The 14085-nt window shown below is 38.4% G+C and overlaps 1 protein-coding gene across 1 annotated transcript in view; it reads left to right on the plus strand.

Moving 5' to 3' along the window:
- Nucleotides 1-14085, plus strand: part of ITGA8 (integrin subunit alpha 8) — a 171129-nt gene that overhangs the window by 62702 nt on the left and 94342 nt on the right. The window contains exons 12-13 of the mRNA XM_059184049.1: nt 1050-1255; nt 3499-3690. Coding sequence (XP_059040032.1) covers nt 1050-1255; nt 3499-3690 — 398 coding nt within the window. The remainder of the gene's footprint in view (nt 1-1049; nt 1256-3498; nt 3691-14085) is intronic.

Below are 14085 nucleotides of genomic sequence, written 5' to 3' on the forward strand. Positions count from 1 at the left end.
GTATGAACTTCGGTTGATGTGACTTTTTCCAAAATTTCTAAAATAAAAATGATATGTGCATACATTTTTAAGAATTCAAGCAGCTTAGAAGGCTCTGTTCTATTCCTCTTCCTGCCCATTGACTCTGAGAAGGAAGGAAATACCTTTACCCACTTGGGTTTTGTTCTCCTGATGGTTTTATCTTTATCTCTAATTAATTTGCCTAGATATTTGTTTCTTGAATTTTTTTCAACCTTAAAAAAATTATCTACTAGTTTCCTGCTATAATATCTACATTTATAGAGAATAACTATCAAGTCTTATTTGGGGGAGAAATTTACTTTCCATCTTTCTAGGCAGTTCCACAACCCTTTCTGGACTCTGTTTTGTATTTAAATGAAGTAAACAAGAGGACAGAAGGAGGCAAAATTTATTTTAAATCTTATTCCGGCAAGAAAACTTCATAAATTAAGTGTATAGTTCTATTGTCATAGACAAACTCTAATCCACTTTGAGAAAAACCTTTTTTTAGATCTTTTTTGATCTGTTTTACTTGTATAGCTACATTTTCCAGAAATGCACTAAGAAGCTTTTGAAAAGAATGAAGTGTCTGTGGTTTTCTTAAAGTAGTCATGGTAACATAGTTCAAAAGCTCAGTGTATGGGTGCCCAGGTGGCTCAGTTAGTTAAGCATCCAGCTCCCGGTTTCAGCTCAGGTCATGATCTCAGGGTGATGCGATCAAGCCTCACATCAGACTCCCCACTCAGTGTGGAGGCTGCTTCCCCTTCTCCTTCTCCCTCTACCCCTCCTCCTACTTGTGCACTCTCTCTCTCAAATAAACAAATAAATAAATAACTTTTTTTTTAAAGTTCAGTGTAACAACTCTTACGTTCCCGCAACATTCTATCCCAGCGACATAGCGAAGTGATGAAAGATATACGATGACTGTAAAATGTACCTTGGGAAAGGAAAAATACCAATAGAAATGTACTAATCTGGTTGATTAAACTTGTACCCCCAAAGAATCTCGGGTCTGTCAGTGCTCTGACCTCTCTCTTTGTTCCATACAGAATGGACGACATATTGATCGGGGCACCGCTCTTTATGGAACGCGAATTTGAGAGCAGCCCTAGAGAAGTAGGGCAAGTTTACCTGTATTTACAAGTGAGCGCGCTTGTCTTCAGGGACCCGCAGATCCTTGCAGGCACCGAGGTTTTTGGGAGATTCGGTAGTGCTGTGGCACACTTGGGAGACCTGAACCAAGATGGATACAATGGTAATTGATACCAATACATGGAAATTGTTTATTTGTCATTATTCCTGTTACCAGGACATGAAGGAAACAATGACATCTTAAAGTCTTTACAGTGGTGTGTATGGTACGGTTACTATTATTGGTTTTTAATAAATTATCAAAAACCTTAAGGCAGTTTCAAGTTTATATATAACAGCTCTTAATAAAAGGCAGCAGTTACTTTTTAAAGTGATATTTGGATTTAGTGACTCAAAGAAAACTAGAGAACCTTTTGTTATGTACAGAGTCAAGACAGATAAGTACATCTTGACATATGGACAAGTATATTGCCTTGTGATTAACACACATGGACTAGTCTAGGTTATGCTGGATTTTAATTGGTCTGTAAACTTCAGCTCAAAGGCAACTTCAATGTTTGCAGTAGAGTCATGTTAAATTCTTGGTTCAGGATCGTGATTCTTTAAGCTAAGAATTTGTGAACGCCTTGCAAGTACCTTCTCAGAACGTGCAGCTCACATAGTTTTGCTTAGATGTTTTGTATTTAAATGAAGTAAACAAGAGGACAGAAGGAGGTAAAATTTATTTTAAATCTTATTCCAGCAAGAATAAATTTAAATTACGAAGCAAGGTATAGTATAGTGGGTTTCTTAAAGTTCAAGGGAGTGACAGGAATTTGCTCCAACAAAATAGATTAGGGAGTGTTTGTCTCAGATTAGTATTCATTAGTACCTTTGGCAAGGGATATTGTGTTTTTATGTTTTCTCTGAAAAAAAGACATCCCAGAAATGTATGGTTAGTAATTTTTTAAGTGCCATAAAACATAAATGCATGTTAAAAGCTCACGGTTCCAGGAAAATAATAAAAAAGAGACAAGTTCATCTTTAACTGATACGCTGCTTTCAGAAACTGCCTTTTCCCTGAGCACCAAGCCAAATAAATAAAGTTAAATTATCTATCATCTTTTCCACCACAGTTTTCTCTATTTGTCTTTTTTCTCAAACACTTCATGATATTTTTGAAAGCTAAGAGAAACATTTTTAATGACATAAAGGGGGATCTGTCTCTCTGTGCCTCACTGTTTTTGAGTATAAAGTGGGCAAAATAATTCCAAACTGGGAGGAAACACAGGACAGATGTGGACTGACTTAGAGGAGGTAAAGGAAAGGCCTCTTTGTGCCTGGTACCTGATGAGACCTTTAATTTCCACCCCAATCTGAATAGGAATATTTATCATTATTAAATGAAACTGGAATTATGATCCTCATTATGTAGTAAAATCAATTCATGATTTACTTAGTTTTATCAGACTTACTTAGGAGCAAAAAGAAATAAACAACAAAGTGAGGACACAGAACCATCCTCCCCTGGGGTGAGCTATTATGTTATTGTGTTCTTGGTGCTCTTTTTTATGTAAAACTCAGTCTTTGTGTGTGTTGTTTAGAACAATCCTGATGAACACAATGTGAGGAAGTTGATTATTTCGTTGAGTGCTATATTTAAGGGGGAGTCAGGCGATAGGGTTCTTTCTGGGTTCCCCAATGTCCTCTATTGTAAAATGCAACCTGCTCCCCTTCGTGGGACAATGTAATCATTACATTAAATAGTCTTTATGCAAGAGATTATTTTTCATAAGTACCTTGCAAATGTGCCTCCCCTGTTTTACCCAGCCTAGTGATATGACCCAGCCCTCTCTGTTGCTCACTAAGTTCCTGTGTAGACCACCCTCTGCCTGCTCCTCCAATGGGCCCTGCTCTTTCCAACTTTGGCCCTTGGCACACCAGTTCTTTCTGCCCGGAGTGTTCTCCCCTCCGATTTCACACAGTTGGCTCTGCCTTGTCTCCAGCTTTCAGTTTCAACACGAGCCTTAGCAACACTCTGTCTGATCACCAAATTTAGAAATAACCACCACTCTCCATTACATTAATATTTTTGATTCTTCTGCATAGAATGTGTCACTTTCCATCTTTTCTTGATTGTCTCTCTATTCAAATTGTCTATTACCTGCACTGGGATACAGTCTTTCTAAAAGCAGCATCTGGTTCACTGTCATACCCACGGGGTCCAACACACAGTGGTCACTCAATAAATGTTTGCTGGATGGAGAAAAGACAAATAATTTATGGTTGCTGCAATATTACAAAATTTTCCTGGAAAACGTAATGAGCCCTTTGGAGTCCAGGATGCCACTCTTCGATTGCACTTAATTCTATCTCTGAAACCTTCTTCTTTCCTTAAAAAATGTGTTCATGTGTCCCTGTTTGCAGACATTGCCATCGGTGCACCCTTTGCAGGCAAGGATCAAAGAGGCAAAGTGCTCATTTACAACGGGAACAAGGATGGCTTAAACACCAAGCCTTCCCAGACTCTGCAGGGAGTGTGGGCCTCACAGACCATCCCTTCGGGCTTCGGCTTTACTCTAAGAGGAGACTCAGACATAGACAAGAATGATTACCCAGGTAAGGGTTCCTTTCCTCTCCTGCCAGAGAGCCCACTTCCTGGAAAGAAGCCTATTCTCAGGACTGTGCATCCCCCGTAACCCCATGCATCCCTTTGCCTCCTAAAGGCAAAGGCCCAGTTTAAAGCTGGACGGCCTGGGGCTCTTGTGCATGATTCCTAGGTGACTTCCACAAGCATTTGAAGGCAGATAAAATAAACCTTCCTTTTCCCACCAGGAGATGGTTTTAGAAAGGCAAGATGGCGTTTGAAAAGCCACACTGGATGTATGACTTGTCAACTTTGCAACCAAAGTTGTTATTTGAAACCCCTCAGCGAGTTGTTCTCCATTGATAAAGACAGCTTGCCTCAGAGCCAGCTAGAGCAATTTATTTTCACCTTGTCATTCTCTCTCGAGCTCATAATTCCTGTTAATGAACTCATGAACTTCAACATTTCTGTCCTAAAACTCATGTTCTTGGAGCGTAAATATTTTCTCACCATATTTTGGGTTTTTTTCAAAATAGATTGAACATTTCAAACTGAAGCAAAAGGAACTGGTTCATAGTAAAGATTGTAAGCTCTTTTTGATGACTTAATTCATATTGAGGTCTCATGGAAATTAGACAGTGCAGTGACATAATTCATGATTTGTGTGTGCTGTAGGAAAATACAGTTTGTCTTAAAGGATTGTTTTAGTAATCCCAGGGTTTTTAGCAAAGAACATTAGACTTCTTGGTTTTATGGTTCAATTTTCACGTTTATGTTAGTTATTTTAAGATGTTTTCAATAAACACATAGAAATCAGTAATAGTTAACTGACAGCTTTAACTATTTATTAAAACCTTGTCTCTTTCCACCACCCTTCCCCTAATTGGGCATTTTCCATATGTAGAGTTTTTTTTTTTTTTTCTGGTTTGGGGCACCATTCCAATAAACTGACTACCTAAATATACATCGCTAATTTCATTCTTCCACTTTCTCTTCCCCTTTGGGATCAGGCAAAAAGGATACTGCAACGTATTCTCATAAATTTGCCAGAAGTCTTTTAGGGCACTAACATAAATGTTGTAGTGGGCTCAAAGCAGACTTAGTACTATATTGTATACAAATATCTTCTGTATCTTCAAGAGCATCTAAGTTAAGTTTATTTTCTTAGGTTATATTATACTGTCCAATCAATGAAGGTAGTGAGTTTTAGTTTTGGGAGGGGGTTATTCATAATATATTCTATTTTAAATAATCCTCCCTTATATGATTCCTTCCCAAAATACGTCAGGATGATTCACAAAATTTAACTCTTGGGTTGTAACTTTAGATAAACAGTTATTTTGGAAAGTTATTGCCAGTCATTGTGCTTGTCATATTCTCACCTTAGGGAAACTGACAGAGAGGATGGCCTGGACCTTCCCCCAAGTAAAGGAGATACAGGATGTATCAATCACACAGCCCATTCATCAACTTCTTTTGAAGTCTCCTAAATAAAAACCAGGAAGGAGAGAAACATGAAACAATTTTTCTCTCAAGGAATATTCCTTCTGGGGGTGGGTGGGGAGTTGAGGGAGTAGGGAGCAGAAGTAGGACAGGAAAGAGAAAAGCTAAAGTAGGTAAGTGCTGGTAATTAGTCACCTCTTATGTTTTCTTTTACCCCTTCTTAACAATCAGAAAAAGGTCATTTGAGGCAATTTGTTAACTTTATCTACCGAGGCTGATTCAATTTATACTAACCAATGAAGTTATGCAGCCTATCCCTCTGTCTGTAAAGTGAATGATCTTTACTAAGGCAGGACTGATAAAGCCACTAAGTGAATTCATTTCCCTCAAGATTGTCTTGAGGCGTTTAGTGTACATCTGGACATCTTAGTAGACTTGGGTTCTGGTTCCAGTTCTGCCTCTCAAATGGAAATACAGATGTCTGGTGATTCATGATCCTATGATATTTTCCTTGATCCTCATCTTTTTACAAAATAATGCCACTCAAAGAAGCCTCTTTATATTGACACCAAGTCCCCAGGGACCTATGCAGAAGAAAACCACCTAATGGACGGGTAACTACATTCCATTCACTAGAAGACTGGATTTGAAATTCACAGGTGTAATTCAGGAATTAGACATGTAACTGTCCTCATTATTCTTTTTTTTCTCTTTTTTTCTTTTTTCTCCCCCCCCCTCATTATTCTACACAGAAATTCCACTTGGCTTGTCTCCAGCCTCCATTTCCATTATGGGGAAAACCTTAATCTCACAGTCACTTCCAGATTCAGACTTAATCTCAGTTGAGTAAATGTTCATGATTCAGAATTCTCCCCTTCCTCCCTCTTCCACCGTCTTTCAAGGACTGAATAGCAAAGTGTGTGCCTATTGTCCTGGGACTGACACAGGGGCATGCAGCCCGAATGCATCATCTGTTTTTACTAGTTTCTGCCGGAAGGATAACCCAGCCTCTCCTGATCTTTGATGTGTTGCTTGAGCTTCTGTAGTCAATCAATGGCCTGTGGAGTGGCCACTGTTCCAAAGTTCCATGTATCCTGCATCCTTGTTCTATTTTGTCCTCTTCCAGGCCACTCCCAGCATGTGCTTCTATGCCATGGTTAGGACCCAGACACTTGCAGGTTGGGTTTTCTGGTCTCCGAAATTGTTTTTATAATTCCCCTAGATTATTCCTTTAGCCATTGCTAATTTTCTACCAGGGCATTTTATTACTCTAACCCTAATGGGGTTGCAGTATTCTTAGGTTTTGCCTGGGAAACAGCAGTCTTCCCTACCCCCAAAGATTATTGGGTGGCATGATTTCTAAACTCTATAATTCATTTTATAAACTCTATGTCCTAGTCCCCCAGGGTCTGTCTTGTGATTTTTTCCAAACCAGTTCTTCCTGGAGCTTAAAAAGAAATACAGTTTTTTTTCTCTCTACGGTTCTGCTCTTCCAAATCAAAATTACTCTGCTTTCAGATTACCGTGCCTCCTAGGAGTTCCAGAAGCCATTTAACAAGTTGACTTTCTTCTAGGATAATCTAGTCATCCTCAATAAGCAGAGGTTCTCAATCTCTGCTGCACATCATCTGGGGAATTTTAAATAGTGTATCTGCTCTGGTCACACTCCAGACTCAGAATCAGACTCTCTCAAGTCAGAATCTCTGGAGGGTAGAACATGGACCAGAGTAACAGTTAAATAACCTGGATGATGCCAGGGCACAACCCAGCTGGGAATGAATGATCTAGAACATGTTCCCCATTTTTGAACATCGAATTGACTGGATGCCTCATTAGACCCATTCAGTAGGTCAAGGGAGTGGGAAAGATTCCCCCTTTCCAGTCAATTCCCAAGTGTTTTCCCTGCTACTGAGCTTCGGATCACACCCCGAGTGGTCAGCTCTGAAGCACTGTGCATGCCGGTCCCCCACTGAGTCTACTTGTACAGGTTGAATGCATGGCACCCCTTCTGACAGTTTGACTTATGGAGACTGAGATGGGCTTCAGGGGTTTATGTTCTTACCCAGGACCCTACTTTGAGAAACACAGCTCTAGAGTCTTTGTGCTCAGTTCCCATGCCTAAGTAGTCAGGTGTGCAGTGTTCTCTTTTGGCAACTGCCTGTTAGCTCAGCTCTAGCATTCCATTTATTCTTTAGAAGGTTGTCAAACTAGCCCAAATGTCTTTTCTCCAGATGGCCTCTGTGTGATTACTGCCATTGGGATGCATGGTCCTAAGACATGCTCTGGTCTTATCTGGAAAAATTAAGGAAGACCCATTGAAAATATTTAATTTTTCATGCACTATTCTACATTTCCTGGAAGTTATCTGTGCATTTAAAATGATGGCCCCACTGACTTTCATTTAAAATACATTATTGTACTTGTTAGGAAGTAACCTACCTTAACCTGGCTAATGCCATAAAGGGAGAGCTTTATATTAAAGCCATAGAATATCTCAAGGAAACCTAATGACAGGAACTCTGCCAGGCCTCTGGAAGGGACTAACTGGGATCCAAGATTGTCATGTTTGGCCTTCCTTTCTGTCTCTCTCTTAAACACATCTCTGCTTTTCTTTGTACATCTGCTTCTCTCTTTCTCTCTCTCCCTCTTCCCTCCCTTCCTTCTCTCCCTCCCTCTCCGTCTCTTGCCAATATTTCTTTGAGCACCTAGTAGTGTTTCAACTCCAGAGTTTGCATATTGCAGTTTTACTCACTCAGAGAGACTGTCTACAATTTATCTTAGTCCCAAATCCTGAGGAAAGGAATCTTACATGCTATGAGACAAAAGGTGACATTTTCTAAAAGAAAATAGGAGTTGATCGGTGGATTGTGCAAGTATCCCAGTAAATATCCACTTTGATGTCCTGGCAAGACAAAACAAAACAAAATGGCCCTGGAAATAAAAGCTGTGGTAAGAAGTGAAGAATATAATTGAGAGGAAAATATTTTGTTTTAAAAATTAAAATAATAAAAATCATCATTAAACTGTTCATCGATATTTTTATGTTTGTTCCTTTAGCTTCAGAGTACAAAAGAAAAATAAGTAAGAAATTCCTTCACTCAGTCAAAAAATATGTATTAATATTTACTACATATTAGACATTGTGCTGGGGACATAGTATCAAGATATACATCGTCCCTACATTCCCAGAGCTGACATTCTAGGTGAGGAAGACAGACAGTTAAATAACCCCAACGAAGGGTGAGCACTATAATACTGAAGTCTTTAAATGCAAAACTTTTTTTGAGTATCATAACATCTGAAAAAATTCAAACATGGTTACTGAACATTATGCTTATGAATTTTAAAAGTATGTCATAAGAAAAATATTGTTAGCCTCTGGCAATTTTGTAATTATTTGATCTTCATTAAAGGATTTAGTTGAGGAAAATATATAAGCTCTGTAGCCCCTTATACAGGCACCTCCACTTCCCCTGAGAAACTTCTAGAAGCCAAGCTAATATGATCAGGGCTACAAATTATGTACAGGTTGTGCACAGCCAAGGGGCAAGTGAGGACAGATTCAAATCCCAAGGGGTTTCCTCCACACGGGGCTGCCTTTTTAAATTCATACAAGATGTAGACTCTCAGTGGCCCTGTTCCAGGTCCTCATTCTAAATATATCAGAAACAAAATCCCCAAACTCTTCAACTACGTGGTCACCTGCAAAATTCACGTAAAGACAAATGTACAAGTGAACAGTAGTTTGAAATTCTGCACTGAAATCCTTCAAACACCTCGGAGCTGCTACTAAACGGAACACACTTAAAAAACTGTGCTGACCCAAGTGATGGTTTCTGATGGGGTTATTTTTCCCATTCCTAAGGTGAACACTTTTACCCCATTTTAGGCACCCAGGGCTTAGCAGCTGTGTCTGCAAGCTGAGCTGGGTTGCTTTCCCTGGTCTTCACCACCTGCCATCAACCCACTTCTGGGCACACTGCTAGGAAACCTCCCTATGTTAATGGCAGGGTGCATAGGTTGCCCCATGGGCTAGATAGCAGCAAGTGTTCTTTACATGTTTTTGATAAAATCCAGCTGCCTTCTGCAGGAAGAAAGAATAAGGTTGATTGTGATGTTTGATGTATATTTATTGTGAATTACAGCTGTTTCATCTCCCAGACTGACTAGAAATCAGATCACCTAGTACCTGAAATAATCAAAAGCACAGACATGTAAAAGGTGGTTTGATTTACGTTTACTCTATCACCTGATCTCTTCTGAAAGTTACAGATGTTCTGTATTTGAGCAGGACCAGGCACTTAGTTTCCTTGTCTTAGGGAAAAAGAATGCTACCAAAAAGCAGGCGTGGGACCAATTATATTGCTAACATTATTGCAATTATAGTAATTATTACTGCTGTGCCATCTACTGCATAGAAGACATAGCTAATATCCACTGGAATATTATTTTTTAATATTTCTCCTGCACACATACATACACTCACACATGTATATATGTGTGTGTGTATGCATGTGTATTTTTTGTGTATGTATGTGTATCCCTAAAGAGTTTATAGGGTAAGATTAGATGACACTCCACTTCCTTCTTTTTAGGAAATATCAAACCAGTAAAAAAATAACCTACTGAAGTTAGCAGTGTGACTGGGAATGGGGGAAGGGAAATCAGACTGCCCAGATTAAGATTCTCATCCATCATTGATGGGCTATGTGGCAATGGACAAATTACTTGATTTCTCTGAGCTTCTACTCCATACCTGATATTATGGGGCTAATAATACTTCCTTCACTGGGTTATGTGTGTTTGCACTAAGTCAGGAAAAGATTTTTACAAAATGTTGTGAAATGGCTTAGAACAAAAGAAGGAAATCCATTTGATTGACATGAACAGAATCAAAACTACTTTACTTCACAGACATATTGGGCCACGTGAAGTGTTGAAAAGCTGCCTTCTTGGATTCTGGAGATGGACAAAATGGGTTTCAAACTAGACTCCACTGTTGCCTGGCTATATAAGCATAAGACAGTTTCCTAATTTCTCTTCAATCTCCTTATCTGTGAAATTAGATATAGTAAGTTGATATAAAGACAAAATGGCATTGTTTATATAATATGAAAAATGGCAGCTCTCCAATGAAGTTTTAAAACAAGACTACTTTGGAGGTATTCTTTTCTTATGCACCTTAGTTGACATTATTTTCTTTTGTTTATTTAATTTCCATAGCCCCCATTCTTAATTTACAACACCATATTGGCTTCTCCCACCCCAGATGAACACTGATATTGAGACTCTGTTGGGTTGAGATGCACTCATAAAATTCCTGTTGCTGGACCCTCCCTAGAAGCTTCTAATATCAGGAGGTTACGGCCCTGCTATGATGTAGTTCCATCGTTCACCCATCTGACCTCCCCCCCACCAAGGTGGGAGATGAGGCACGAGGGACTTCTCCCATTACTCACTACTGTGATTTACTGGGTGCTAAGAATGTAAAATGTTCTTCCTTCTTAAGCTCTTAGGCAGTTGAGGGCATTTATTGGACCTGAACTAGGTGATAACGATGGCAACTGAAAGGAAAAAATCTAAGGAAATAATGTAAATGTAAATGTAAAACAAGTCAAGACTTGTTAATGACTTGCTGTGATAGAATGTAAAGGAGGTGGGGTGAGTAAGGAAGAGATGTTAAGGAGGACTCTGGAATTTTGATCCTGAGGGCCTGAGAAAAGTATGGTAGAATGGACAGATATGGGAAGATTTTGTTTTAGAAATATAGTCTACCATAGACATAATATTTGGTATAACTTTCCTAATATCTAGTTACCCACTCATTATTTGTTTCACTTTCTTACCATGCATATTGTCATTGGTACATCTACAATAATAGGAGTCATTAGTATATTCATTTCTGGCACCAACATTATTTTTCCTATTTAAAATATGGATGTATTCAGGTTTCTGTGTTGGTGCTGATTAGAAAATGAGGGTTGGCCAGAGGAGTATTTGTATACATTAATTGAGTGAAAGCATTTCAGAGAAGAAGCAGCTGTGATAGCCAGAAATCCCTACAATTCAATGATCTAGTGTAATCCTGTTAAACATGATTGTATAACAAGACCATCTGCTAGATGCATAGCCCAGACATTGGAGGGTGGAGGAGGGGAAGTACAGGTTTTGTTGAGGCACAGAAATCTTACAGGCAATAAAAACTGGGGGAAGACATGGGCTGAATGCCAAGACTATCATTGTCTTGTTCAGGCCCATAATGTCTGATGATTATACCATAAAGCCATCTCAGACAATTATACCAAATGAAAAAAAAAAAAAAGACTCTGTTTTAACGAGTATTCTGTGTGTGTGTGTGTGTGTGTGCAAACAAGAAAGAAAGCATCTACATACAAGAAGAAATAAAAGGATGGCTTTAACCAAGGGAATAATGCATAATCAAACCTTGAGCTTCTTGAAATTGATTTGAAGTTTAGTTGAACTAAACTATAAGTCAAAGTTTATTTCTACTCCTCAAATTGCTACTCAAGTTCTCCTGAAAAGTAAAACATTATGTTCTTTACTGAGCAAGATTTTCATAATTTCATTATAAACACATTAGAAATTAGTATATAACCTTTGTTATAAAATATCTTACGAATTAGATTAAATGGAATTAACTAAGTCAACTGACAGAGTTCCTGGACTTGAATCCAGGTCATAAAATAGAAGTGAAAGTGAATGGACAGATAAAATCCATGAGTCCTAGAGCCACCTCTCCCAAGATAATGCTCCATTAGTAACTCAGTTTCTCAGATTCTTACTTCCCTCCCCTGAATGTGATATAGATGAAGGGAAAGCTTCTCCAAGGGTCTTTTTGAACTCCATGCTCCCCTTATTCTCTAATCCAAGATCTAGACTTACTGCATTCCAGATAAAGACACTACCAAAAAAAAAGGGAACTGTAGGTCAATATCTCTGAAGAACATAGATGCAAAAATCCCCAACGAAATATTAGCAAATTGAATCCAATAATACATTTAAAGAAGATCATTCACCATGATCAAGTGAGATTTACTTATACAAGGGTGGTTTAATATTCCCAAGTTGATTAAAGTGATATATCACATCAATAAGAGAAAGGATAAAAAAAATCTGATCATTCCAATAAATGCAGGAAAAGGATTTGACAAAGTACAATATCCATTCATGATGAAAACCGCAAATCAAGTAGTTTTAGAGATAATATACCTCAACTCAATAAAGGCCATACATGAAAACCCACAGTTAACATTATACTCAATGGTGGAAAACAGAGCCTTGCTCCTAAGCTCAAGAACAAGATAAGGATGTCCATTCTCACAACTTTTGTTCAACACAGGACTGGAAGTCCTAGCCACAGCAATCAGACAACAAAAAGAAATAAAAGAAATCCAGACTGGTAAGAAATAAGTAACACTGTCACTATTTGCAGATGACATGATAAATATACAGAAACCCTAAAGACTCCACCAAAACACTACTAAAACTGAGAAATGAATTCAGTAAGATTTCAGGATACAAAATCAACATGCAGAAATCTGTTGCATTTCTATATAATAATAATGAAGCAGCAGAAAGAGAAATTAAGAAAACAATCCTTTTTTATAATTCCTTCAAAAATAATAAAATACGGGATGCCTGGGTGGCTCAGTTGGTCAAGCAGCTGCCTTCGGCTCGATCATGATCCCAGCATCCTGGGATCGAGTCCCACGTCGGGCTCCTTGCTCAGCAGGGAGCCTGCTTCTCCCTCTGCCTCTGCCTGCCATTCTGTCTGCCTGTGCTTGCTCTCTCTCCCTCTCTCTCTCTGACAAATAAATTAAAAAAAATAATAATAATAATAAAATACCTAGGAATGAACTTAACCAAGAAGGTGAAAAGTCTGTACTCTGAAAACTATAAAACACTGATGAAAGAAATTGAAGATGACACAAAGAAATGGGAAGACATTCTATGCTCATAGATTGGAAGAACAAATATCGTTAAAATGTCCCTACTACCAAAAGCAATCTACAGATTAAATGCAATCCCTATCAAAATACCAACCGCATTTTTCACAGAACTAGAACAAATTATCTTAAAATGTTGTGATCCCATACAAACAATTTTAAAATTCGTATGTAACCACAAAAGACCCCAAAGAGCAAAAACAATCTTGAAAAAGAAGAAGATGACTAGAGGTATCACAATCCCAGATATTAAGTTAGACTACAAAGCTGTAGAAATCTGAACAGTATTGGTACTGGGACAAAAATAGAAACATAGGCCAATGGAACAGAATAGAGAGCCCAGAAATAAACCCATGATTATACAATCAATTAATCTTCAACAAAGGAGGCAAGAATGTCCAATGGGGAAAAGAAAAGTCTTTTCAACAAATGGTGTTGAGAAAACTGAATACTTACACGCAAAAGAATGAAACTGGAGCACTTTTGTTTTTTAAGATTTTTATGTATTTGAGAGAGAGAGAGAAAATAAGTGGGGAGGAGGGGCAGAAGGAGAAGCAGACTCCCTACTGAGCAGGGAGCCAAACATGGGACTCAATCCCAGAACCTTGGGATCATGACCTGAGCTGAAGGCAGATGCTTAACTGACTGAGCCACCCAGGCACCCACCTGGAGTGATTTCTTACACAACACACAAAAATAACTTAAAATGGATCAAGGACCTTAATGTGAGGTGTGAAACCATAAAAATCCTAGAAGAGAGCACAGGCAGTCATTTCTCTGACATCAGCTATAGCAAAATTTTTCTAGATATGTCTCCTGAGGCAAGGAAAACAAAAGCAAAAATAAATTATTGGGACTACATCAAAATAAAAGGCTTCTGCACAGCAAAGGAAACCACAAAACTAAAAGACGATATACTGAATGGGAGAAAATATTTGCAAATTATATATCTGATAAAGCGTTAATATCCAAAATATATAACGAACTTCTACAACTCAACACCAAAACATAAATAAT

This window comes from Mustela lutreola, chromosome 8 (assembly GCF_030435805.1).
Source record: "Mustela lutreola isolate mMusLut2 chromosome 8, mMusLut2.pri, whole genome shotgun sequence".
Taxonomy (NCBI): domain Eukaryota; kingdom Metazoa; phylum Chordata; class Mammalia; order Carnivora; family Mustelidae; genus Mustela; species Mustela lutreola.